The sequence below is a fragment of the Polyodon spathula genome, chromosome 36 (assembly GCF_017654505.1).
Source record: "Polyodon spathula isolate WHYD16114869_AA chromosome 36, ASM1765450v1, whole genome shotgun sequence".
Lineage (NCBI taxonomy): Eukaryota > Metazoa > Chordata > Actinopteri > Acipenseriformes > Polyodontidae > Polyodon > Polyodon spathula.
Window position 1 is genome coordinate 860,776 of NC_054569.1, and position 27,687 is coordinate 888,462.

Below are 27,687 nucleotides of genomic sequence, written 5' to 3' on the forward strand. Positions count from 1 at the left end.
TGCACCATGACACGCTGAAGATCCCAGGGGGAAACCAACTAAAACAAATTTCTGCTGGGCAAAAGAAAGAAAGAAAATCTCTCCTGAATTCCAGCCCCAATCCGTGATACCTGTCTATCTAGGCTCTCCCAGATAATGACTGCGGGACGGAGGGAGCGAAGACCTGCTTCCAGAACTTCACCTGATTCCTGATTCATTATTCATCCCCCCCCTCCTCCTCCTCCTCTGAGATGGGTGCTGGTATGTGCTTGGGTTTCAGGACCATCTCTCTCATCTATTATTGAGGAGCTCATGATAAACACCATCTCCATTTCACCCACACAGAGCCTGAACCTCAAGCCTGCCCAAAACTGACCTGTCAGAGTTTCCAAAAACCACATGAAACACAAACACTGAGTGGAGAAAGAGAGCAAGGGTCTCACATACTGCTGTAAAACAGCACACTCCCCGAGCACACACACTTAGCACGCACAACTCAATCTGCAAGTATAATGGAAGGGCAGCATGTCTATAGACTGGAACGCACATGCACGCTTGCACTGTGTGTATGTATGCCATTCTGGTAACACTTTACATGAAGTGTCTCTCATTACTGTGTATTTACATAGTAGTTACAAAGTACCTACACATGTGCTTATGACCCGAACCCTAACCCTAACCCTTTTCTGATTCAGATCTGTACTCACACATGTGGAAGCACACATGCATTTACGAACTTCTCTGTGTTAATGTAAAGTGTTTCCTGCATTCTGAATAGCGCAAACTTTAGAAATATTAGTTTACATCCTAAACTTGATGATAAACGTTTCGACTGCCGTCTTTTTCACCGTCTTCAGAGCTGACAAAGCGTCTGTGGTTGAATTCGTGAAGCTGCAGGCGTGTGCAGTAGACGTGCATGCATGTGAATGTGCACGCTAGCTGTTTTATGTGTATAAGCTGAATTACATTGCGAGAGCTCTTGTCCAGTGGGTTGTTTGAGAGGCTGAGACACTGAGAAGAAAGAAGCCTTGTTGAAAATGCTTATGACTGTGAGTGTTTGGAGCTATGTATAAATATAGTATTATATAGGGCAGTCACAAATCCTAGGGTTAACCTAACCATGTAATATATACAGACATTTATATATATATATATATATATATATATATATATATATATATATATATATATATATATATATATATATATATATATATGCGAACAGCATACAGCACCGAGGTCTGCTTTGTGTTGCTGTGGTTACGGGGGTACCCTCAGTTGAAGGGTACACCTTGAACCCCAGGAGAACCAAGAGTCCCGTTTATCTAGGTGTCTGTGTATTTACCCACAGAATAAACATCTGTGCGAGCCTCCCACATGTGCACTCTGTTTGCATGGCTTAAAAAAACAACAACACCATTCACATTAGCTTCGACCTCGCTTGCATTGTGTGAGGCTTTCCAGTGGAGAGGTTCGAAGCGCGTCAGCAACATGAAAGGATGAGAACGTGGAATGGAAGTTCCAAGAAATGTGGAAGAAAGCTGCCAGGCAAGTCTTGCCTTTTCTGTTTATCCCCAGAAAGGTTCTTGCAGAACCAAGCAATACATTTAACCCAAAACACAGTAGATACAGTGAGGTACAGAGGGGTACAGATTGAGGGAGAGTCGGGGGCTGTGTTACAGTATAGAGGGGTACAGATTGAGGGAGAGTTGGGGGCTGTGTTACAGTATAGAGGGGTACAGATTGAGGGAGATTGAGGGAGAGTTGGGGGCTGTGTTACAGTATAGAGGGGTACAGATTGAGGGAGAGTCGGGGGCTGTGTTACAGTATAGAGGGGTACAGATTGAGGGAGAGTCGGGGGCTGTGTTACAGTATAGAGGGGTACAGATTGAGGGAGAGTCGGGGGCTGTGTTACAGTATAGAGGGGTACAGACTGAGGGAGAGCTGTGGACTCTCTTACACTGTTACAATGCTGCAAATGGTTAAGGAGTCTTAAAATTAAAAAAAAATGAAGACAAATATATTAAGGCTTCAAACATCAAACCACACTGGCTTGTAATTACAAGAAATAAAAGGCCCTGAAGTTTCAGTCATCTCTGAATTCTTTCCCAGTGATACAAAGCACTTATTTCTACTGCAGTTCCACATGTCAGGGAACTTTAAAGGGACAGATTGCATCTGCTGTGCAGGAGAGGAAAGCAGAGTTGGAAAAAACGAACGATAAATGAAACAGAATGAGATTAGAGGGGGGAGGGTGATCACTGCTTATCAGGTTGAGGTGCAGAGACCTCCCAACGATCTGGACTATGACCTCAGGGGATACACAAAGAAAGAAAGAAAGCGCTGGGCTGCAGTGTGGAGGGCAGTGGGTTTGAGGAGCTCAGTGGTTAGATAAAGAACGCGCTGGGCTGCAGTGTGTTTGAGGAGCTCAGTGGTTAGATAAAGAAAGCGCTGGGCTGCAGTGTGGAAGGCAGTGGGTTTGAGGAGCTCAGTGGTTAGATAAAGAAAGCGCTGGGCTGCAGAAGCCATTAAAATATTGTTTCTGAGTAATTTCCTGTAGGATATAGCTTGTTAAAATTATCCTCTGTAGAAAAGAAACTGAAAAAGTTAAATATCACCTGTCTCTCTTTACACTGCGATGCTCCCTCCAGTGCTGGAGGTTTCACTTTCCCATGCAGCTGTGTACACTCAGCCAAATCTACCCAGAGATGACCTCTTACTCAGCACGCTGCCAAGGGGACCACACACAGAGAGGAGAGAGGAAAAACACTTAGCGAGCTGCAGAGGCTTCCTTTCCATCACCACACCTCCTTATCCCCCGGCCAGGGAATCCACTTTATAGCAGAGACCTTTACAGCCAAGTTCCCTGAGCCCTCCTGAACCCAGCATATACAGCACTGGCTTTTGAACCAAGGAGAGAGACCAGGAGGCACTGTGGTCTACTGGTTATAGCAGAGGCACAGGGAGAGAGGGAGGCACTGTGATCTAGTGATTAGAGCTGAGGGACTGGGAGGGAGGGAGGCAGTGTGGTCCAGTGGTTAGAGCTGAAAGACTGGGACGGAGGGAGGGAAGCAGTTTGGTCTAGTGTAGAGCTGAGAGACTGGGAAGGGGAGAGGCACTGTGTTTAAAACTATGTGAGTTGTTAGCTAAATGAGTCATAGCTGTCAACACCTAATAAAATCTGAGACATTTATAATGGGAGAGAAAATTGTCCTGGATCGTCCAATGCATCCCCCTAAATAATTCACAGGCTGAATAATTGTGGGCGATCGTGTTTCTCACCCTGGAGATGCGCGGGGCGTACAGAGAGATGCTGTTTGAAAGGAAATCGCAGGGCTCTATAATAAATGAGATTCTCACATTACAATTTAAATAGCAGGAAAGAGACAGGCAGGGAGCACTCCACTGCCAAAGCAAACACTCACACTGAGCGCTCAATAGCAGCGGCACTGTGCACAGATTCACTCTGCAAACTCTACTGCATCAGACTGTGCAGTACGAGCAGTGTGTACTGGATCAGACTGTGCAGTACCAGCAGTGTGTACTGGATCAGACTGTGCAGTACCAGCAGTGTGTACTGGATCAGACTGTGCAGCAGTGTGTACTGGATCAGACTGTGCAGTACCAGCAGTGTGTACTGGATCAGACTGTGCAGTACCAGCAGTGTGTACTGGATCAGACTGTGCAGTACCAGCAGTGTGTACTGGATCAGACTGTGCAGTACCAGCAGTGTGTACTGGATCAGACTGTGCAGCAGTGTGTACTGGATCAGACTGTGCAGCAGTGTGTACTGGATCAGACTGGGCAGTACCAGCAGTGTGTACTGGATCAGACTGTGCAGCAGTGTGTACTGGATCAGACTGTGCAGCAGTGTGTACTGGATCAGACTGTGCAGCAGTGTGTACTGGATCAGACTGTGCAGCAGTGTGTACTGGATCAGACTGTGCAGCAGTGTGTACTGGATCAGACTGTGCAGCAGTGTGTACTGGATCAGACTGTGCAGCAGTGTGTACTGGATCAGACTGTGCAGCAGTGTGTACTGGATCAGACTGTGCAGCAGTGTGTACTGGATCAGACTGTGCAGTACCAGCAGTGTGTACTGGATCAGACTGTGCAGCAGTGTGTACTGGATCAGACTGTGCAGTACCAGCAGTGTGTACTGGATCAGACTGTGCAGCAGTGTGTACTGGATCAGACTGTGCAGCAGTGTGTACTGGATCAGACTGTGCAGTACCAGCAGTGTGTACTGGATCAGACTGTGCAGCAGTGTGTACTGGATCAGACTGTGCAGCAGTGTGTACTGGATCAGACTGTGCAGTACCAGCAGTGTGTACTGGATCAGACTGGGCAGTACCAGCAGTGTGTACTGGATCAGACTGTGCAGCAGTGTGTACTGGATCAGACTGTGCAGCAGTGTGTACTGGATCAGACTGTGCAACCACTACACCACCGTGCTGCCCTAATTCATTTCGGTAATACCCAATTTACTTTTTTCGTTAAGTCAAGCCTCTGTGTTAATGGCTGCCGTGTCTCTGATCTCGGTGCCTCTGTGTTAAAGGCTGCCGTGTCTCTGATCTCGGTGTCTCTGATCTCGGTGCCTCTGTGTTAAAGGCTGGCGTGTCTCTGATCTCGGTGCCTCTGTGTTAAAGGCTGGCGTGTCTCTGATCTCGGTGCCTCTGTGTTAAAGGCTGGCGTGTCTCTGATCTCGGTGCCTCTGTGTTAATGGCTGCCGTGTCTCTGATCTCGGTGCCTCTGTGTTAAAGGCTGGCATGTCTCTGATCTCGGGTCGGCTGTTTATCTGGGTACTGGTGCCAGAAGGACAAGGAGACTGAGATCGTCAGTCTGGATCTCACTCTTTCCTGTGCTGGCTTCACACAGCTGAGAGATTAAGAGCAGAGAGGCCTTGAACAAGCATGTGGAACAGTTTGTGCTTTTAATCTAGCGTACAGTGTTTATATACTGGACACTTACTGAGCAGGGCCCTGGGGGAAGGATGCTGCTGTAGACAAGAATTTGTAGGAATGCTCTGAGGGGTAAAGATTTTCAAAAATGACAGTAAAAACTAATTATAATTAATTACGCTGTCTTGTTTGTGTACATTCCCCCAAATGTTAGCTTTAGCTGCAGGCATCCTAACACATGCAGTATATAAATCTGTCGTTAACTCACTGAAACTGTTCAAATGAACTCATTTTGGTTCCCCATTTCACCACATACACTCGCTCACTCCCCCCTCCCCTCTCCTCTCCCCTGTTCTACCCCTCCTAGCCTATCTCTTCTGTACTTCTCTCTTCTACCCTTTCTCTCTCCCCTCTCCTGGTTCTGTCCCTGTTCTTGCTCTCTGCTGGTTGGAGTTTGTCTGCTCTGGTCCTGTCCTGCTCTCTGCTGGTTGGTAATGCAGTTTGTCTGCTCTGGTCCTGCTCTCTGCTGGTTGGTAATGCAGTTTGTCTGCTCTGGTCCTCTCCTGCTCTCTGCTGGCTGGTAACGCAGTTTGTCTGCTCTGGTCCTGCTCTCTGCTGGTTGGTAGTGCAGTTTGTCTGCTCTGGTCCTGCTCTCTGCTGGTTGGTAGTGCAGTTTGTCTGCTCTGGTCCTGTCCTTGCTCTCTACTGGCTGGTAATGCAGTTTGTCTGTTGTGGTAGATAAACAGAGGCACAACAAACCTGATACCACAGAGCCAACCTGGCAGCGACAACAGCAGCTGAAGTGCATTAAACATCTTCCTGGAAAACACTGACTCTGTGTGAGGCTGGCGTGAGAGGAACCCGCTCTGCAGCCAGACCGAGGAACACGCTGTCCACTAACACTGCGAATCACACACACACTGACAGAGACACAGAGACTGACTGCACTGACACACACACACACACACACTCACAGAGACACAGAGACTGACTGCACTGACACACACACACTGACAGAGACACTGCTCTGGACTGCCTGCTCTCTGCTGGTTGGTACTGCACTTTGTCTGCACAGAGACTGACTGTCACACACACTCTACTGAGACACTGGTAACTGCAGTTTGTCTGACTGACTGTGGTACACACACTGAACAGAGGCACAACACTGACCTGATACACACAGAGCCAACACTGGAAAGAGACTGCCAGTGACTGTTGTTGGTGTGCTGAGATGACTGTACACACACAAAGAGACACACAAATGCCTTTTTTAGGTAGCAGCCTGACATTCTACTCAGAGGCCTCAATATTATATAGATTTATATAAATTATAGAAATTTAATAGTACGCTACAAGCCTCTGTAAAGAGCTCTCATTATTAGCTGTGGTGCCACACTCATGGGGAAGCACACACAGCCCCACTGATGAGGACACAAAAGGGACTCTGACACACACACTGACAGAGACACAGAGACTGACTGCACTGACACACACACACACAGCTCCTTCACTTAACAGACTGCACTGACACACACACACACTGACAGAGACACAGCGGTCACTGATCATTGAACACTCACACACACACGAGACACCCACACTGACAGACACAGACACAGAGACACAGAGACTGACTGCACACACACACACTGACAGAGACACAGAGACTGACTGCACTGACACACACACACACACTGACAGAGACACAGAGACTGACTGCACTGACACACACATACACACACTGACAGAGACACAGAGACTGACGGCACTGACACACACACACACTAACAGAGACACTGAGACTGACTGCACTGACACACACACACAAACTGAGACACACACTATCCGCACACACACACTGACAAACAAACACTGTCCCAACACACATACACACACACTGTCCGCACACACACACAAAGAGACACACAAATGCCTTTTTTAGGTAGCAGCCTTCTATTCTATCTCAGAGGCCTCAATATTATATAGATTTATATAAATTATAGAAATTTAATAGTACGCTACAAGCCTCTGTAAAGAGCTCTCATTATTAGCTGTGGTGCCATTATCACTCATGGGGAAGCACACTTCAGCCCCAGTATGAGGAAGTATAAAAGGGACTCTGAATAACAGGAAACACGCTGGTTGATGCAAACAAATAAAACAGTGTTTGAATTGTAAAGTGTGACTTCAAAACAGTAATCTGACAGCCTGTGTAAACTGGCTGGACTGCAGCAGCTCCTTCTCTTAACAGCCCTGCTTCACGATCCCTGTAAAAACACAGCGGTCACTATCATTAAACATGCATCTCCGTGGTTACGACGAGACAGCGAGGCAGGCTGGAAGGGTGGGCCAAACTACTCGTCATGTTCCCAAACTGGAATGGGACCAGACACAAGCTTAGCTGGTACGAAGGTCAGCTCTAAACACTGGAGCACACTGCCTCCCTCCCTCCCTCCCAGTCCCTCAGCTCTAACCACTAGACCACACTGCCTCCCTCCCTCCCAGTCCCTCAGCTCTAATCACTAGAGCACACTGCCTCCCTCCATCTCTCCCAGTCCCTCAGCTCTAATCACTAGAGCACACTGCCTCCCTCCCTCCCTCCCAGTCCCTCAGCTCTAACCACTAGACCACACTGCCTCCCTCCCTCCCAGTCCCTCAGCTCTAATCACTAGAGCACACTGCCTCCCTCCATCTCTCCCAGTCCCTCAGCTCTAATCACAAGAGCACACTGCCTCCCTCCCTCCCTCCCAGTCCCTCAGCTCTAACCACTAGAGCACACTGCCTCCCTCCATCTCTCCCAGTCCCTCAGCTCTAACCACTAGAGCACACTGCCTCCCTCCATCTCTCCCAGTCCCTCAGCTCTAATCACTAGAGCACACTGCCTCCCTCCATCTCTCCCAGTCCCTCAGCTCTAATCACAAGCACACTGCCTTCCTCCATCTCTCCCAGTCCCTCAGCTCTAACCACTAGACCACACTGCCTCCCTCCCTCCCAGTCCCTCAGCTCTACCCACTAGCCCACACTGCCTTCCCCCCTCCCTCAGCCGGGATGGCATGCTTTGGGACGTCAGTTTGAATCCAGCTGGGGGTCGAGAAGGCCCTTGAGGGATTAATGTTTTGAAAAGTAATTTTGAACCTCTCGAGCTGACTCCATCTGGAAAGGGTGAATAGCTTGTCTGAAAAAAGCAAACAAAAATTAAAAAAAAAAACCACGATAGGAATTGCTCCTGGAAACTTGGATATGCAATCTGGGATCAATTATAATAATGGGGTTGTGTTCAGTGAAAAAAACAGACTGTACTGAGGACATAAACACAGAGCCTAATACACACACACACACACTTGCAATCTGAACATTAAAACAAACAAAACAAGCACAGTTGTTTGTAAATTATTCTACATCTTGTGCCTCTCCATTGGGCTGCCTCCTTCCATCACTCCCAGTCTCTCAGCTCTAACCACTAGAGCACACTGCCTCCCTCCATCTCTCCTAGTCACTCAGCTCTAATCACAAGAGCACACTGCCTCCCTCCATCTCTCCCAGTCCCTCAGCTCTAATCACTAGAGCACACTGCCTCCCTCCATCTCTTCCAGTCACTCAGCTCTAATCACGAGCACACTGCCTTCCTCCATCTCTCCCAGTCTCTCAGCTCTAACCACTAGAGCACACTGCCTCCCTCCATCTCTCCCAGTCCCTCAGCTCTAACCACTAGAGCACACTGCCTCCCTCCATCTCTCCCAGTCTCTCAGCTCTAATCACTAGACCACACTGCCTCCCTCCTAGCCCTTCATTACAGCCCAGTCCTCATCTCTACTATCTAAGCCAGTCCCTAATCGTGGTTGGTCAGAGTGCTGATTGCTGTTGCATGCAAAACACTCGAGCCAGACTGAATTAAATCAATGCTGGTTGTGATGTCGGTAATTTGAGTTATTTTTGCCAAAAAGCAAATTTGTTGAACAGACAGTGGGGTTCTGCTACCCCCTCGGTGTGCCGCGTGCGGTCAGGGTTTGTGGGTTTGTGGTTCAAACAGTTGGCCTGCTTATTAATTGAGCGGCACTCTGGGTAACCCGTTCACCAAGCAATCCTGTAATCTGGGATCCTGATTGGTCGGTCCCTTCAACATCTGGAGAGCAGCTTGGCCAGATGCATTCTGGGTGAGCCTGGGGTGAGCAAATGAAGAACAGAGAGAGAGAGAGAGAGAGAGAGAGAGAGAGAGAGCTTGGAGATAAGTGGATAGCAAGGGCAAGAACTACAGCACAGAGACAAAGTGAAACAGCAACTGGAGGGGAAGGAGCTTGTTAGATTGTAAAACCTGCAACTCTTCAACCTGCAGAGCCCAGAGCATCATAAACACACAACTTTACCAGAGACATCATGATACACACACCTGTACCAGACAGCATCATACACACACACCTGTACCAGACAGCATGATAAACACATACCTGTACCAGAGACAGCATGATATACACACCTGCACCAGAGACAGCATGATACACACACCTGTACCAGACAGCATCATACACACACACCTGTACCAGACAGCATGATAAACACATACCTGTACCAGAGACAGAATGATACACACACACCTGTACCAGACAGCATGATAAACATACACCTGCACCAGACAGCATGATACACACACCTGCACCAGAGACAGCATGATATACACACCTGTACCAGACAGCATCATACACACACACCTGTACCAGACAGCATGATAAACACATACCTGTACCAGAGACAGCATGATACACACACCTGTACCACAGACAGCATGATACACACACACCTGTACCAGACAGCATGATAAACACACACCTGCACCAGAGACAGCATGATACACACACCTGCACCAGAGACAGCATGATATACACACCTGTACCAGACAGCATCATACACACACACCTGTACCAGACAGCATGATAAACACATACCTGTACCAGAGACAGCATGATATACACACCTGCACCAGAGACAGCATGATACACACACACCTGCACCAGACAGCATCATACACACACACCTGTACCAGAGACAGCATGATAAACACATACCTGTACCAGAGACAGCATGATACACACACCTGCACCAGACAGCATGATACACACACCTGCACCAGAGACAGCATGATACACACACCTGTACCAGACAGCATCATACACACACCTGCACCAGAGACAGCATGATAAACACACACCTGCACCAGAGACAGCATGATACACACACCTGCACCAGACAGCATGATACACACACCTGCACCAGAGACAGCATGATACACACACCTGCACCAGAGACAGCATGATACACACACCTGCACCAGAGACAGCATGATACACACACCTGCACCAGAGACAGCATGATAAACACACCTGCACCAGAGACAGCATGATACACACACCTGCACCAGAGACAGCATGATAAACACACCTGCACCAGAGACAGCATGATACACACACCTGCACCAGAGACAGCATGATACACACACCTGCACCAGAGACAGCATGATACACACACCTGCACCAGAGACAGCATGATACACACACCTGCACCAGAGACAGCATGATACACACACCTGCACCAGAGACAGCATGATACACACACCTGCACCAGAGACAGCATGATACACACACCTGCACCAGAGACAGCATGATACACACACCTGCACCAGAGACAGCATGATACACACACCTGCACCAGAGACAGCATGATACACACACCTGCACCAGAGACAGCATGATACACACACCTGCACCAGAGACAGCATGATACACACACCTGCACCAGAGACAGCATGATACACACACCTGCACCAGAGACAGCATGATACACACACCCTGCACCAGAGACAGCATGATATACACACCTGCACCAGAGACAGCATGATACACACACCTGCACCAGAGACAGCATGATAAACACACACCTGTACCACAGACAGCATGATAAACACATACCTGTACCAGAGACAGCATGATACACACACCTGTACCACAGACAGCATGATAAACACATACCTGTACCACAGACAGCATGATAAACACATACCTGCACCAGAGACAGCATGATAAACACACACCTGTACCACAGACAGCATGATAAACACATACCTGTACCAGAGACAGCATGATACACACACCTGTACCACAGACAGCATGATAAACACACACCTGTACCAGAGACAGCATGATACACACACCTGTACCAGAGACAGCATGGATAAAGAACCGAACACATGACTTTGCACAGCACAGAGAGCAGAACAAGGGAGGCGCGCGTTGAAGCAGAGTGAAAGCAAGTGGAACAGAAGGCAGAAGCACTTTGTTACACAGTTATAAATGCATGGGAGAGCGTCCCAGCAGAGCGAGCACCAGCGCTCCAGTAAGCCGCTCTGCACACTCACACAGTCCTCTAGAAACGCATGAACCTGTTATTCCATTTGTTTGGTTCTGTTTTTCCCAGTAAGTAACACATAGGGGGGAAAGTGAGAAGTACAAGTTGACTCCCATTAGGAGAGATTTCCCGGGATGATCTCGAGATCAGTTGTTTGGATGTCTGAGTCATTACTAGTATCTTGCTGGATACAAGGATTAGGACACAGCAGCATGCCTGGGGCCCCCACGTACAGTGTTACATTTCCACTGGCGCCTCAGTTTATATATATATATATATAATGTAGATCCCCCCTGGAGCTGAGGTGCACAGTGACAGTAGAATGAAGAATGAGGTGATTTCTCCAAGTGGGGGGGAGGGGGGGGGGGGTTACAACTGGTTTTGATGCCTTTCTTGGTGCCTAGATGTCAGCTTGAGTAAATCTATTAGAGCAAAGCCCCCCTGTGCTCTGCCTGTCTTTACACAGACCTGCCTGCCCACCTGCCCGCTCACCTGAGAGCCATTACTGATAGCAGGGGTAGGTGCCACACATCATTAAATCAAAGTTAGGCACACACTGCCCCCTCTGAGCCTCCTTCCTCTCCTGGGTCAGGGCGGAGGGGGGCGGGGGTTAAATCTGGAAGCCTCTGTTTTCGCTCAAGACAGCTGCTGTGTGTTGAAAAGGTGTTTGCGTTGCTCTTGTTTACAGTCCTCTGATGCTGGTCAGTGCTGCCAGTTGCACCCTGTGTGATGGCCATTCATTAGTCAAAACTGTAAATCGATATAAAATAGATAGACAGCATACAGAAGGAATGCCATTATTTTTTGTGTTCATTTGTAATCGAAGGAGCGGCGTTAGCCTTGCAGTTTTCTGTGTGGGAGACTCAGTCCCTGGCATTACAGTCTGGGCTGGGAGGCTACCGCGCCACAAGACCTATATTAGTCATAGTCGAGAACTTCCTGATGTAAGAGATTTCTTATCAGTTATTCACACGGTTATGTTCCTTCATCACCTCTCTTTGATTTTTGCTCATTCTGGTACACAGCAGGATCTTTTAAACCACGGCGTGTTCTATATAAACAGACTAAACCCGCTTTTCAGCTCTTATTTTGAATGAAACATTAATATGTGTTTGTGTTCGGTGGCTTCCTCTAATCGGGTAGAGAATGTATTTGCATGACAGCAGCCAGAGACACACTCGTATACACACTTGCAAACACACAGCTCAGTGCGCTGAACGCTGTACTGTGAAGGAATGTATTAAATATATCTGATCGTAAATCTAAACGTGAATAAATGGCAGCGGGACAGTGCTGAGTATTGGTCTGCAGCTGTTTTTAATCTTGCGACGCCTGTTAATAATAAGAACATTGCTGCCATCTTGTGGCCAGGTTGAGTAACAACAACAGGTTTCTTCTTGTGATTCAGGGAAACCCAAACCGACACGCAATTTGAACATTGATTTGTTTTTCTTTTCTGTTCAAATGATAGGTTTTTTTTTTTTTTTTTGTAAATAAATAGATAAATAACTAAATATTCAGGGTCTAGAGAGCGACTTTGAGCTTTGAGTGGAGCCTTCCTCCAGCTCCCTGCACTCGAGATGGGACTTCTTCCACCTGCCATTACAACCCCCAACCGCTAGAGGGAGTAACTTTTTATTTGTGATTTACATTTTCTTTCATTTGATTGAACACCGATAGTCACAAAACTATTGGATCTATCAGAAAAGGTAATACAGTATTTCAGAAGGGTGGAGGACTATATAAATGACATTAGACAGAACCTGAAATACACATGCAGGTATTATACAGCTTGGTCCAGTTTAAACAGAAAAGAGAAAGAGGGGGTTCATTAAGAATCAGGCTCTCCTGCAGTGCAGTAACACTACAATTCAATACCCTCGGGTTTGTGATTCATTGATGGCTAATCTGATCGTATTAAATCTGTATAGCTCTAAACTCAAATGTTTCCCCTGGATATTCCTGTTGAGGCGACAGCAATGGCAGTCTCAACACCAGCCCTTTCCTGAAGCCTCTGCCTGGGGAGACGGTCCTCGGAGCGGCTGCAGTTCACATGAAGAACACCAGGGCGGTGCTAACGAGCCACACCCAGAGGCAGGTGTGCAGGGGAGGGCACCCCGATGTCAGCTGCCCCCCAAACTGATTCAGGAGCTGCAGGGCCACCCCATTCGTCCAGCCGAACCCCAGCTAGAGAACAGAGAGCCAATCAGAGACAGGAACACAAACAGGATGGCCAATGAGAGACAGGAACACAATTCCCCAATGAGAAGGGACGGCAGGTGCAGGGTTATACCCCATGGTTTCATGTCGGGTTTGTTCTCGTCTATCAGTTTAATGTCCACAGAGTTTAACAGCACTTCACATTGACAAAGTGAATTAAAACACACACACACACACACACACACACACACACACACACACACACACACACACACACTAACATGACTTGCTTTGATCGCTATGACCCGACAACTGATCTTCACTGCAATTAATGAGATAGTGAAACAGCAGCACTGCTGGTAAGAGTAACGCAGCCTCTCACCTGAACATCATACTCTCCTCCTCCTCCTGGCTTCCCATCTCCATTCACATCGTACTGGGAAGAGAAGCAGAGAGAATGGAAGGGAGGGGAGAGGAGAGGAGAGAATGGAGGGGAGAACAGGGAGGAAGGGAGGGGAGAGGAGAGGACGGAGGGGAGAACAGGGAGGAGAAGAAGGGAGAGAAGAGGAATAGGAGAAGGAAGAGGGGGGAAAGGGTGAGGAGGAGCAGGAGGAGGAGGGGAAGGGAGAGAAGAGGAGGAGGAAGAGGGTAAAGGAGAGAAGAGAAGGAGGGGAAGGGAGAGAAGGAGGAGGGAAAGGAGAATCACACACATGATTCAACTGCAACAGATTTTACATTTCCTGAAACACACAGTGCTGCTTTTTTCTCATAGTTTCTTCTTTATGAGTCACTCAGTAGAAATGAAAAACACAGCCATGTGGCGTTACATAATCCGATCAGCACCGCCCTCACCAGCCTCGAGCCGGGACGACGTCAGCCTCAGCACTGGTCTGGGGCAGGAGCTGCCCACTCCTGTGTGTGTTAATAGGGGGGTGTCAGTCTTTGTATTGTATTAAATGAACAGCACACACACTGCCTCCTTAAAGAACACACGCAACAGAGCCGACTCACAGCATGGTGCTTTCCTTGGGTTTATCCTGGTCACACCTACAGATGTAGCTCTGGTTACAGCACTGCTCAGAGCAAGCAGGGCGGGCTTACTGCACACAGCAGCCTCCTGTGCAGAGCGCCTTTCATCTAAAATAAAGCAGTGACCTGCTGGGACGCTGCCGGTGAGCCTCCAGCGCTGTCCCGACCCGCTTACCTTTTCAAACATGGCTTTGTCTCGCTGGTAGGCGGCCCAGTTGGTTCGGATCCATTTCTGTGCAAGGTCAAAGGTCACCTGCTCTGCTTTCTCCGAGCTCAGCTTCATCAGCCCTGTCGGTCAGGGAGGCAGGGGTTTAAATCACCACACTTTAGTTACAGCTAGGTAAGGCGTGTCTCAGTGTGGGCTGATCAATATTCAAGACAACCACTACCCCTCATTATAATCCCAGCTCAGGCACTGACTCACTGTGGGACCCTGAGCAAGCCACTGAACCTCCTTGCGCTCCGTCTTTCAGGTGAGACGTTGCTCTGCAGCTGATGCACAGTGCACACCCTAGTCTCGTATTTTGTAAAGCACTTTGTGATGGTGGTCCACTATAAATAAAGATTACTGATTTTATTATTATTATTATTATTATTATTATTCTTCTTTTATTAAAGGGTACATGATGACCTTTATCTGTTTACATTTTTAATTTTATTTTTACCTTTTGATTTGCATTCCCTGCCTCAAGATGGCTTCCCATGTACCTGTGTGGACCTCTCAGAACTACATTTCCCATCATCCTCCTGCTCACTTATGCAACTGAGATGGATTTACCAGTGAGCAGGAGGATGATGGGAAATGTAGTTCTGAAAACAATACACACACCTTAAACAGTTGTAGCAACACATGGGAACATGTGACACAATAAAATAAAACGGTCCCCTTTCAGGGTTTGTTTAATAAGAGGAAGTTTTGTATTTATGAACCTGTTAGACTGACATCTCAAAACAGTCTTATTTATTTCTGTATTTCTTTACAGCACAAAGCAGGCATCCCTTTGTCATGCTGTTCAGAAGCTAGTATTTTATGCTATCACTTCGCGGTGTGCTGGAGTAAAACATCTCCACACAGATCCGTGTGGCCGGTCCTACCTTCTATGATCATGAGCTGCAGGGGGGGCCAGGCATTGGGGTAGTCCCACTGCTCTCCGCTCTCCATCTGGGACGTGGGGATGCCATTGCGATACCCCAGCACCCCGCTGTCCTGGGACAGACAGAGAGGGACAAGGGGACAGTCAGACACGGGTGTGGGGACATTGTTTCAGTAGAGGACTGACAAGGGAGACTATTATCTAACCCTGCATCACTATACACTGACTGCAGGTAGCGGAGCGCTCTCTCTCCCCCGCGCTGGGCTCTGAGAAGCACTCAGCCCACACTGATACACTGACTGCAGGTAGCGGAGCGCTCTCTCTCCCCCGCGCTGGGCTCTGAGAAGCACTCAGCCCACACTGATACACTGACTGCAGGTAGCGGAGCGCTCTCTCTCCCCCGCGCTGGGCTCTGAGAAGCACTCAGCCCACACTGATACACTGACTGCAGGTAGCGGAGCGCTCTCTCTCCCCCGCGCTGGGCTCTGAGAAGCACTCAGCCCACACTGATACACTGACTGCAGGTAGCGGAGCGCTCTCTCTCCCCCGCGCTCTCTCTCCCCCGCGCTGGGCTCTGAGAAGCACTCAGCCCACACTGATACACTGACTGCAGGTAGCGGAGCGCTCTCTCTCCCCCGCGCTGGGCTCTGAGAAGCACTCAGCCCACACTGATACACTGACTGCAGGTAGCGGAGCGCTCTCTCTCCCCCGCGCTGGGCTCTGAGAAGCACTCAGCCCACACTGATACACTGACTGCAGGTGCGGAGGCTCTCTCCCCCGCGCTGGGCTCTGAGAAGCACTCAGCCCACACTGATACACTGACTGCAGGTAGCGGAGTGCTCTCTCCCCCGCGCTGGGCTCTGAGAAGCACTCAGCCCACACTGATACACTGACTGCAGGTAGCGGAGCGCTCTCTCTCCCCCGCGCTGGGCTCTGAGAAGCACTCAGCCCACACTGATACACTGACTGCAGGTAGCGGAGCGCTCTCTCCCCCCCGCGCTGGGCTCTGAGAAGCACTCAGCCCGCACTGATACACTGACTGCAGGTAGTGGAGCACTCTCTCCCGCGCGCTGGGCTCTGAGAAGCACTCAGCCCACACTGATACACTGACCTGCAGGTAGCGGAGCGCTCTCTCTCCCCCGCGCTGGGCTGTGAGAAGCACTCAGCCCACACTGATACACTGACCTGCAGGTAGCGGAGTGCTCTCTCCCCCGCGCTGGGCTCTGAGAAGCACTCAGCCCACAGCGGAGCCAGGTTGGAGGGGTAGAAGGCCTGGTGTGAAGACTTGGTCTGCAGGCTGTAGTCGAACCAGGCGCCGAGCGACTCGTCCCAGAACACGGCTCTCACTGCCTCCACTCGACTCTTCAGTGCCACCTCAAACTGCTCTGCCATCTCGAGGTTACCTGCAGAGACACGGGAGTGCAGTCTGTCTGGCACTGCGCGGCATGGCGCAGCACGGCATGGCACGGCACGGCACTGCGCGGCGCGGCACGGTCTCACGAATCACGCTACCACGCCACCCTACAAAGCGTTTCTTTATTCCTTGTACTACAGAGTTACTACAGAGTCTTATACAGTGCTCCATTCAGAAAACTTCAAGATGTTTACAAGCATTCTTATTAAACAGCAGTTCAAAAATGCAGGCTAGACTAACACTGAACTAACCCACTGAAACAGATAGGAAAAAACAAACCCAAACTGGATTTAATTAGTCAAAATGTGATTTCAAAATAGTCCCTGAAACTGCATGATCTTGTTGGCTGATGATATAATATAACTAGGGTCTGGATGCAAAGCACAGGACTGCTTTCACTGTCACCCCAGCAACCGGATTGGAAGACAGATCTCTGGAGATGAAAGGAGATGCCAGCGAATTAGACTCTCACACCCCCCTGCCCCCCTTGTTACCCAGCGCGCGGTGGAAGGAGGCGATGGTCCTCTCGTTGCGGCACAGCAGTGCGTTGAGGTCAACGGGGACGATGTGTCTCGTCCTGATGTCCCGCAGCGTCCCCCGGTTCTGTCCCTTGCTGTCGATGAACCAGCGGGAGGAGAAATCCCAGCCTGACTCCGCCCCTGACTGCAGCTCCACCCACAGCGCCTGCTTCCCAGCTGGGAGAGACGGGGAAACAGAAACACAAGACAATCAGGGGGCTTGGAACAGAGGGGAGTGTCAGCTGATCAGACACACTGATCTGAGTAGACAGGTAGTCCAGCACAGCACTGGCAGGAAGAGGGCAGCGTTACCTTCGGTCAAACCTTCAGCCAGCTCCCAGTCATCCGAGTAGGATTCAGGTCTGGAAAAACAGCACAGTTCAGTCCCATTGCTTCAGACCAGTACTCCCAGTCTAAACCATCCCCACAGTGCCACATATTACAATATGATCAATACAGTCCCTGGCTCCCCATTGCTGACAGCACTCTACACACAGGCTAGTATCCTGTGACTATTATGCATGTTATAGATTGCTGTGCTGTACCTGGGCTCCCCCGCCTGCACGCTGTACTGGTTGAGAGTGTGCAGAGCACCCTGGATCTCAATGGACACGGAGCGGTTTCTCATCCAGAACCAGTACTCCTGCTCCAACAGCTCCACAGCACCTCTGAGGGGGAGGGGGTGGGGGGGAGATGGAGGGGAGAGTATTTCGATTTTAAGAGTGTTAAGGTGCAAAATCTAAAGAAAATGACAATTTCACTCCAGTTACGCTAGTAAAAGACAAAACCAGAAACACAGAGAGAGAGAGAGAGAGAGAGTGAGAGAGAGAGTGAGAGAGATGAGAGAGCGAGAGAGAGAGATATCGAGGCCTACCTGAGGAACTCCTTGTCCAGCGTGGCCTGGTAGTAACTCTCCACCATGAGGGTGAGGAAGGGGGGCTGGCTGCGCTGCTCGTAATAAACACGCCCGCCATTCGGGATGAAGCCGTACCTGACCGACAAAAACACACAGAGGAGCGTCAGAGACACCCCCACCCCACTGAGAACACACACACACACAGGAGTGTCAGAGACACCCCCCACCCCACTGAGAACACACACACACACACAGGAGCATCAGAGACACCCCCACCCCACTGAGAACACACACACACACACAGGAGCGTCAGAGACACCCCCCACCCCACTGAGAACACACACACACACACAGAGAGTCAGAGACACCCCCCACCCCACTGAGAACACACACACACACAGGAGTGTCAGAGACACCCCCCACCCCACTGAGAACACACACACACACAGGAGCATCAGAGACACCCCCCACCCCACTGAGAACACACACACACACAGGAGCATCAGAGACACCCCCACCCCACTGAGAACACACACACACACAGGAGCGTCAGAGACATCCCCCACCCCACTGGGAACACACACACACACACACACACACACACACACACACACACAGGAGCATCAGAGACACCCCCCACCCCACTGAGAACACACACACACACACACACACACACACACACACAGGAGCGTCAGAGACACCCCCCACCCCACTGGGAACACACACACACACACACACACACAGGAGCATCAGACACCCCCCACCCCACCGAGAACACACACACACAGGAGCGTCAGAGACACCCCCCACCCCACTGGGAACACACACACACACACACACACAAGAACGTCAGAGACACCCCCAAACCCCACTGAGAACACACACACACACACACACAGGAGCGTCAGAGACACCCCCCACCCCACTGAGAACACACACACACACAAGAGAGTCAGAGACACCCCCCACCCCACTGAGAACACACACACACACAGGAGCGTCAGAGACACCCCCCACCCCACTGAGAACACACACACAAGAAGTCGGAGGCACTAAGCAAATTCAGAAGAAAGAAAACCTCTCGTGCAAGGATCTGCAATTTTCTTTCTTCTTGTTTTTTTTAGGCATGTTTCATGTGTGAAATTAAAAAGATGTTACCCCAAAGGTGATTGGCTACTCTTGCAATTACGCTGCATGCCTGCAAAGAGACCAGCCCCCTACGCAGGTGCTACTGCAAAGAGACCAGCCCCCTACGCAGGTGCTACTGCAAAGAGACCAGCCCCCTACGCAGGTGCTACTGCAAAGAGACCAGCCCCTTACGCAGGTGCTACTGCAAAGAGACCAGCCCCCTACGCAGGTGCTACTGCAAAGAGACCAGCCCCCTACGCAGGTGCTACTGCAAAGAGACCAGCCCCCTACGCAGGTGCTACTGCAAAGAGACCAGCCCCCTACGCAGGTGCTACTGCAAAGAGACCAGCCCCCTACGTAGAAAATGAGTAGTTCACTTATTTAGAACGCGTACTGTTTAATGTCTTCTGATTGGTCATAATCAATCCGTGCACTAAATATCTGGAGAGTTTTTGACCCGGATGGCCTCCTTCGGCCTCCTCCTTGCATGCCGCTTTGTTTTGCCGCTCAGCCCTGTTCACACCGAAGACAGCAAGGGGGAAAGCAGGCGGGCGGTCTGCTGTGACGTCACACGCGGGCGAATGGAACGCAGGATTGACGAGCAGCAAACACGACAGAATTCATATTTTCTCATTTTGCTCTGAAGGAATTTGTTGTTGTGTTGAATGACTGTGGTAACCTGTACTGTGTAATTACAGGTATCAGAAAACAGACTCTCTTGTTTATTATTTAATAAAATATGTTTTTTTTTTAAAACTGGGCTAATCAGTTCATTCTGTTAATCATTAATGTTTTACAAGAGTTGTGTAGCAAATATCTTCTGTTGCTACTTCAGCTCTTAGAAACATAAATCACTCTACACAATGATTTTTTTTTACAGAAGAGAGATATGGAAGAGAGATATATAGTCATATGCTGATGAAAGTCCATCAGGACATGCTGGGGTTTGTTTGCCTGTGTTTGAAATCAGATAAAAAGTTGAATTGGAACAGATCTAGCTGCTCGGACACAGGCTTTTCTTCCCCCGCCTTCTCTTTGACCTGATTGGCTGCTGGTAGGATTCGTCACGAAGTGCGGGGCGTCTCACCTGTGGACCAGGTGAAAGAAGTTTTCGATCATCCCTTTGGCCGTGTCCTTCATCTCCGACAGCAGCAGGCCGTTGATCACCCAGTAGGAATCCCTGCGGCGCGCGAATCAGTCAGCGGGATTGGAACAGGGAAATAAAACATCATCAATCAAGAGCTTGAACCACAAGAACGCACCAATGGAATCAGCTGCACGGCCTGCCTCAATGATGTCATTTTGCCCCGCCCCCTCCCGAGGTTACTCACCAATAGTAGATCTCCCTGAAGCGCCCTCCCGGGACAATGATGGGATTAGGGGTGTAGATTTGGGAGTAGAGCTCCGGATGATTCTTCACATCATCCCGCACCTGAGAACACACATGACACACGCGTGACTTCTGAACAAGTGTTTATTAATTCCTCTTCTGCTTTGCATTGAATTTCTTTCTCCCTTCCTTTCTGCCCCATCAAGCTTATTTATTCTCCGCCCCTCTGATTAAGAGCATGGTTCTGAATGAGTCTATGAGTCTCCTCAGTGCTGGCCCAGTACCTAGCAGCTGATTGGTCTCTTAAAGGATCCCAGTGTTAACCCTCGCTGGCTGTGTACCTTCCTCCCCAGGGATTTCCACAGAGCGTGCAGCTCAGCCGCCCAGCTGCGCAGACTCGGGTCCGAGATTCTCTCCAGGAACTGGGGCCTGCGAACGAGAGGGGGTGGGGATGACACATTCAAAAGAAACTCATCCACAACTTCAAACACTCAAATCAAAAAGAGCGTTCAGATTTTTTTCCTTAAGTTCCACTGGTGTTCTGTTACAGATGAATACGCCGTGCGTGGAGTCTCCCTTATTGTTATGAGAAATGACCAAACCACAAAGCAAAGCCGTTCTAGCCTTTTTGTACAACAATGACCTCAACTACCATGAAAGATAAAAGATGTTGTATCCTAACCTGGACTGCGCCTTCTGTTCTAGACACGGGAAGGCATCCGCACACAAGACAAGGAATCTCGACAGATGCTTTGCAGCTGTGGTTGATTTCTCATTTGTGACGCACAGCCATGGCACAGTATCTCGTCGTGAGCCTCTGCAGTTAGACTAGTTAATGAGTGCCCTTCGCTGCACAGCAGCGCATAGAAGCACCAGAGCAGCGCCCGTTTCAGTGCTTTGTGGGATTCTTCTGCTCTGTGTGTTCCATTCCTTTGCTCCGACATACCCGCGCACCTGTAAGATTATACCCACCCCAATCCCCGAGACAGAGCTACCTACCCACTGTGCCAGTCTGCCGGGGTCCAGGGTTCAAACTCCTGCCCAGGGGCCTCGAAGAAGGAGCCGAGGAACTCTCGGAGCTGGGCCACGCTGGGTTTTCCTCCAGGGGCCCCCGCTGTCAGGTTGTGAAAAGCGGAAAGCACTTTCTCTGCAGGCAGAGAAAAATAAAACCGTAACAAACCAAGTCAAGTAGACAAGCTTCAGGGTGGACACAAAGACACGGGCCACGATCAACTGGGGTGCAGTTCAGAAAGCTTAGCGCAGGCGTTACTTCAAACTTCAGACAACAAAACTGTTCCCGATTGAGCGATCAGCGTGTTCAGCAGCGGGTTCATGCATGCAAAAAATGGGATTTAACCAAGCTGTACAATGGATGGCTTTATCTTGAGCTCTGTGTCTCACTGAGCTCTTTATCTTGAGCTGCAAAAAACATTTGAAATAGAAAATAAAATGGTTCATCTTTTCACCTTCAATGGTAGCAAAGATCATCCACATAGAGCAAAAGGCCAGAAAAATGCACCTGCCTGCTGCTTGTCTTTTAAACAGCGGGCAGTGCAGGGGAGTGGGAGACACCAGGGAGTCACTGGACTCAGGGTTTGTGTGGATGCAGCATTGAAAATAAAACCTTTACTCTTTCATCAATTATACCTTCTGCAGTCCTCTACGATAAGCAAGTTGCTTATAGAACAGCCTCTCCCCAGATCTACTGAGACACAACGGCAAGGAAACAAACAAACAAACAAACAAACACACACACACAAATCTAAGCTAGAAGCCTCTAAACAACACTCACCCGGAGGCTCCTTTAACTTCATATCCACAAAGTGCTTGTCATCATCAAACAACTTGGCCAGCTGGACCTGCTTCAGGAGATCTCCACTGCAGTAGATGGGACTGAGAGGCAGAGAGAGACAGTGCAGACAGACAGGGGCGCTGCAATAGCAATGCAGACAGACAGGGACACTGCAATAGCAATGCAGACAGACAGGGACACTGCAATAGCAATGCAGACAGACGGGCACTGCAATAACAATGCAGAGAGACAGGGGCACTGCAATAGCAATGCAGACAGACAGGGACACTGCAATAGCAATGCAGAGAGACAGGGGCACTGCAATAGCAATGCAGACAGACAGGGGCACTGCAATAGCAATGCAGACAGACAGGGGCACTGCAATAGCAATGCAGACAGACAGGGGCACTGCAATAGCAATGCAGACAGACAGGGGCACTGCAATAGCAATGCAGACAGACAGGGGCACTGCAATAGCAATGCAGAGAGACAGGGGCACTGCAATAGCAATGCAGAGAGACAGGGGCACTGCAATAGCAACTGCAGAATGCAGACCACAGGGGCAACTGCATCGTTAGCACTGCAATAGCAATGCAGAGATACAGGGGCACTGCAATAGCAATGCAGAGAGACAGGGGCACTGCAATAGCAATGCAGACAGACAGGGGCACTGCAATAGCAATGCAGACAGACAGGGGCACTGCAATAGCAATGCAGACAGACAGGGACACTGCAATAGCAATGCAGACAGACAGGGGCACTGCAATAGCAATGCAGACAGACAGGGGCACTGCAATAGCAATGCAGACAGACAGGGGCACTGCAATAGCAATGCAGACAGACAGGGACACTGCAATAGCAATGCAGACAGACAGGGACACTGCAATAGCAATGCAGACAGACAGGGGCACTGCAATAGCAATGCAGACAGACAGGGACACTGCAATAGCAATGCAGACAGACAGGGACACTGCAATAGCAATGCAGACAGACAGGGACACTGCAATAGCAATGCAGACAGACAGGGGCACTGCAATAACAATGCAGACAGACGGGCACTGCAATACCTAGACTAGCTACAGAGTGCAGGATTTTTTGCTGAATATAGGTCTTTTCTTTATTTCAATAGCACGACAAGCGCCCTGGTATCATAGACTGCTGTAATAACAGATAACTCAAAACAGTTCTTCACAAGATCAAAGTCCAGACAACTAGTCCTGTTTATGAGTCAGCAAAGTCTGTTAAACAGCAGTGAAGCAGGAGCGTGATTAAAAACCATTACTGAATCCTACTTAAGCAGAGAGCTTCTCGCATTGTAAATATAGAACCAGCCCTCGTTCTCTCTCTGCCGCTCAGAGCAAAGCACAGATAAATAATTCAATTGAATTTAACCACTCCGCTGTCTCCAATTAGTTTGGATAGTGAAGGTTGCGAGTACTGCTTTTCTTCTTGTCTATAGCGCGTGATACAAGATACACAGAACATTACACAGAGAGATGTACAATACAAGCTGGTATCCAATCCACTTGCGTTTACAATAGTTAAAGAAGGACAATTAAACACAGCGGCTCATTTTAAAGCGACGTCGTTTCCATACGACCCAGCCGTCTCTAGCTGTAATTATCAGGGTGCTTAATTACACCAGAGGACAGTACGACCCAGCCGTAAAGAAGGACAATTAAGCGAGGGCGATTCTGTTTACAAGGTGGAGGGAGAGCACACCTGGTCTCCAATACAGACCCAGCCGTCTCTAGCTGTAATTATCAGGGTGCACAGAGGCACTGCAGTCACACACAGCAAGGACTCACACAGAGTGTTGCAGTCACACACAGCGAGGACTCACACAGAGGCACTGCAGTCACACACAGCGAGGACTCACACAGAGGCACTGCAGTCACAGCACAGCTGGTCTCACATAGCAGGGCCAGCAGGACTCACACAGAGGCACTGCAGTCACACACAGCGAGCACACAGAGGCACTGCAGTCACACAGAGCGAGGACTCACACAGAGGCACTGCAGTCACACACAGCGAGGACTCACACAGAGGCACTGCAGTCACACACAGCGAGGACTCACACAGAGGCACTGCAGTCACACAGAGCGAGGACTCACACAGAGGCACTGCAGTCACACACAGCGAGGACTCACACAGAGGCACTGCAGTCACACACAGCGAGGACTCACAGAGGCAGCAGGCACTGCAGTCACACGGAGCGAGGACTCACACAGAGGCACTGCAGTCACACACAGCGAGCGCAGTCACACGGAGGACTCACACAGAGGCACTGCAGTCACACGGAGCGAGGACTCACACAGAGGCACTGCAGTCACACGGAGCGAGGACTCACACAGAGGCACTGCAGTCACACGGAGCGAGGACTCACACAGAGGCACTGCAGTCACACACAGCGAGGACTCACACAGAGGCACTGCAGTCACACACAGCGAGGACTCACACAGAGGCACTGCAGTCACACACAGCGAGGACTCACACAGAGGCACTGCAGTCACACACAGCGAGGACTCACAGAGGCAGCAGGCACTCACACAGAGGCAGCAGTCACACACAGCGAGGACTCACACAGAGGCACTGCAGTCACACACAGCGAGGACTCACACAGAGGCACTGCAGTCACACACAGCGAGGACTCACACAGAGGCACTGCAGTCACACACAGCGAGGACTCACACAGAGGCACTGCAGTCACACACAGCGAGGACTCACACAGAGGCACTGCAGTCACACACAGCGAGGACTCACACAGAGGCACTGCAGTCACACACAGCGAGGACTCACACAGAGGCACTGCAGTCACACAGAGCGAGGACTCACACAGAGGCACTGCAGTCACACACAGCGAGGACTCACACAGAGGCACTGCAGTCACACACAGCGAGGACTCACACAGAGGCACTGCAGTCACACACAGCGAGGACTCACACAGAGGCACTGCAGTCACACACAGCGAGGACTCACACAGAGGCACTGCAGTCACACACAGCGAGGACTCACACAGAGGCACTGCAGTCACACACAGCGAGGACTCACACAGAGGCACTGCAGTCACACACAGCGAGGACTCACACAGAGGCACTGCAGTCACACACAGCGAGGACTCACACAGAGGCACTGCAGTCACACAGAGCGAGGACTCACACAGAGGCACTGCAGTCACACACAGCGAGGACTCACACAGAGGCACTGCAGTCACACACAGCGAGAAAGCGAGGACTCACACAGAGGCACTGCAGTCACACACAGCGAGTCTGCAGTGTGGAGGGCAGAGGGTTTCAGAAAGCACTGGGCAGAGGCACACACAAAGCACTGGACTCACACAGTGGCACTGCAGTCACACACAGAGCACAGGGCTGCACACAGAGGGTTTCAGAAAGCACTGCAGTCACACAATAGCGAGGACTCACAACAGGAGGCACACCATGTGGTTTTCAGAAAGCAGGGCTCACAGGGTTTCAGGCACTGGGCAGTCAGAGGGTTTCAGAAAGCACTCTGCAGGCACTGTGGAGGGCAGAGGGTTTCAGAAAGCACTCTGCTTTGGACCAGAGGGTTTCAGAAAGCTCTGCAATGTGGAGGGCAGAGGCTTTCAGAAAGCACTGGGCTGCATTGTGGAGGGCAGAGGGTTAAAGAAAGCACTGGGCTGCAATTGAGCTGGGCTAACTAGGGTGAGGAAAACAATAACGTGGAGGGCAGAGGGTCAACCAATAGGAGCCTGCGTTGCCCATGTGGTTTGTACAGATAAACATGGCCTGGCATGTCTAGCTTCTCTGTGGAGGGCCTTGTAGAAAGCACTGGGCTGCAATGTGGAGGGCAGAGGGTTTCAGAAAGCACTGGGCTGCAGTGTGGAGGGCAGAGGGTTTCAGAAAGCACTGGGCTGCAATGTGGAGGGCAGAGGGTTTCAGAAAGCACTGGGCTGCAATGTGGAGGGCAGAGGGTTTGAGAAAGCACTGGGCTGCAATGTGGAGGGCAGAGGGTTTCAGAAAGCACTGGGCTGCAGTGTGGAGGGCAGAGGGTTTCAGAAAGCACTGGGCTGCAGAGGGCAGAGGGTTTCAGAAAGCACTGGGCTGCAGTGTGGAGGGCAGAGGGTTTCAGAAAGCACTGGGCTGCAATGTGGAGGGCAGAGGGTTTCAGAAAGCACTGGGCTGCAATGTGGAGGGCAGAGGGTTTCAGAAAGCACTGGGCTGCAATGTGGAGGGCAGAGGGTTTCAGAAAGCACTGGGCTGCAATGTGGAGGGCAGAGGGTTTCAGAAAGCACTGGGCTGCAATGTGGAGGGCAGAGGGTTTCAGAAAGCACTGGGCTGCAGTGTGGAGGGCAGAGGGTTTCAGAAAGCACTGGGCTGCAGTGTGGAGGGCAGAGGGTTTCAGAAAGCACTGGGCTGCAATGTGGAGGGCAGAAAGCACTGGGCTGCAGTGTGGAGGGCAGAGGGTTTCAGAAAGCACTGGGCTGCAATGTGGAGGGCAGAGGGTTTCAGAAAGCACTGGGCTGCAATGTGGAGGGCAGAGGGTTTCAGAAAGCACTGGGCTGCAGTGTGGAGTACAACAGACTTCACTTAACGAAGTATAAGTCTGCAAATCTTTCTTAAATCAATACCTTGCACACTGAACTAGACTCTTGGACTTGCTTCAGGCAAACAAGTTCAAATTAGCATTTTTACACCGATCAGATAAAGGGATCAAAAGTTAGAGGTGTCAAAATGTGGTGGATGGGTAACCCGCCCTTAACGTTACCCAAGCTTGTACTCAAACACGGTGTGTGCTCCAGACTTGTGGGACCGGCTGTTTTTATTGGTAGCAAGTTTGGAGTAATTTGGAGATCGGGTGTAACCTGTTGGGTGATTTGTCACAGGGTAAGCATTCTTGAAGTCAAATGTTCAACACGAACCATAGGAATGCAAAACCAATTAAAGAGAGTGAGCACCGAGCTTAGTAAGGAAGATACTGAATCAAATCATTAATCTGATAACTTTGATCACATTTTTTTCTTGAGGGAGGCTTTAATACATTACTCCACAGTAACTGATTCAATGCATTTGTAGAGAGCAAAATTCCCTGGGAACGACCAGGAAATAACC

General features: G+C 50.0%; 1 protein-coding gene across 1 annotated transcript; it reads right to left on the reverse strand.

The window, feature by feature from the left end:
* Positions 1-12,326: 12,326 nt before the first annotated feature.
* On the reverse strand, positions 12,327-23,169 carry treh (trehalase (brush-border membrane glycoprotein)). Its single transcript, XM_041234850.1, has 15 exons — positions 23,153-23,169; positions 22,598-22,698; positions 21,805-21,952; positions 21,147-21,234; positions 20,807-20,907; positions 20,563-20,655; positions 18,366-18,482; positions 18,037-18,159; positions 17,804-17,853; positions 17,468-17,668; positions 16,745-16,962; positions 15,561-15,672; positions 14,641-14,753; positions 13,819-13,872; positions 12,327-13,463 (listed from the first exon to the last, which is right to left on the reverse strand). Exons 1-15 carry the CDS (start codon positions 23,167-23,169, stop codon positions 13,326-13,328), a joined length of 1,674 nt encoding a protein of 557 aa, XP_041090784.1. The 3' UTR covers positions 12,327-13,325.
* Positions 23,170-27,687: the final 4,518 nt, after the last annotated feature.

What these genes read in the sequence shown, in the direction of transcription:
- treh (XM_041234850.1), bottom strand. An exon ending in GAGCACTCCGCTACCTGCAG is followed by an intron (nt 15,673 to 16,744) that starts GTCAGTGTATCA and finishes TGTCTGTCCCAG; the next exon opens with GACAGCGGGGTGCTGGGGTA. An exon ending in GCAGCTCATGATCATAGAAG is followed by an intron (nt 14,754 to 15,560) that starts GTAGGACCGGCC and finishes CCTGACCGACAG; the next exon opens with GGCTGATGAAGCTGAGCTCG.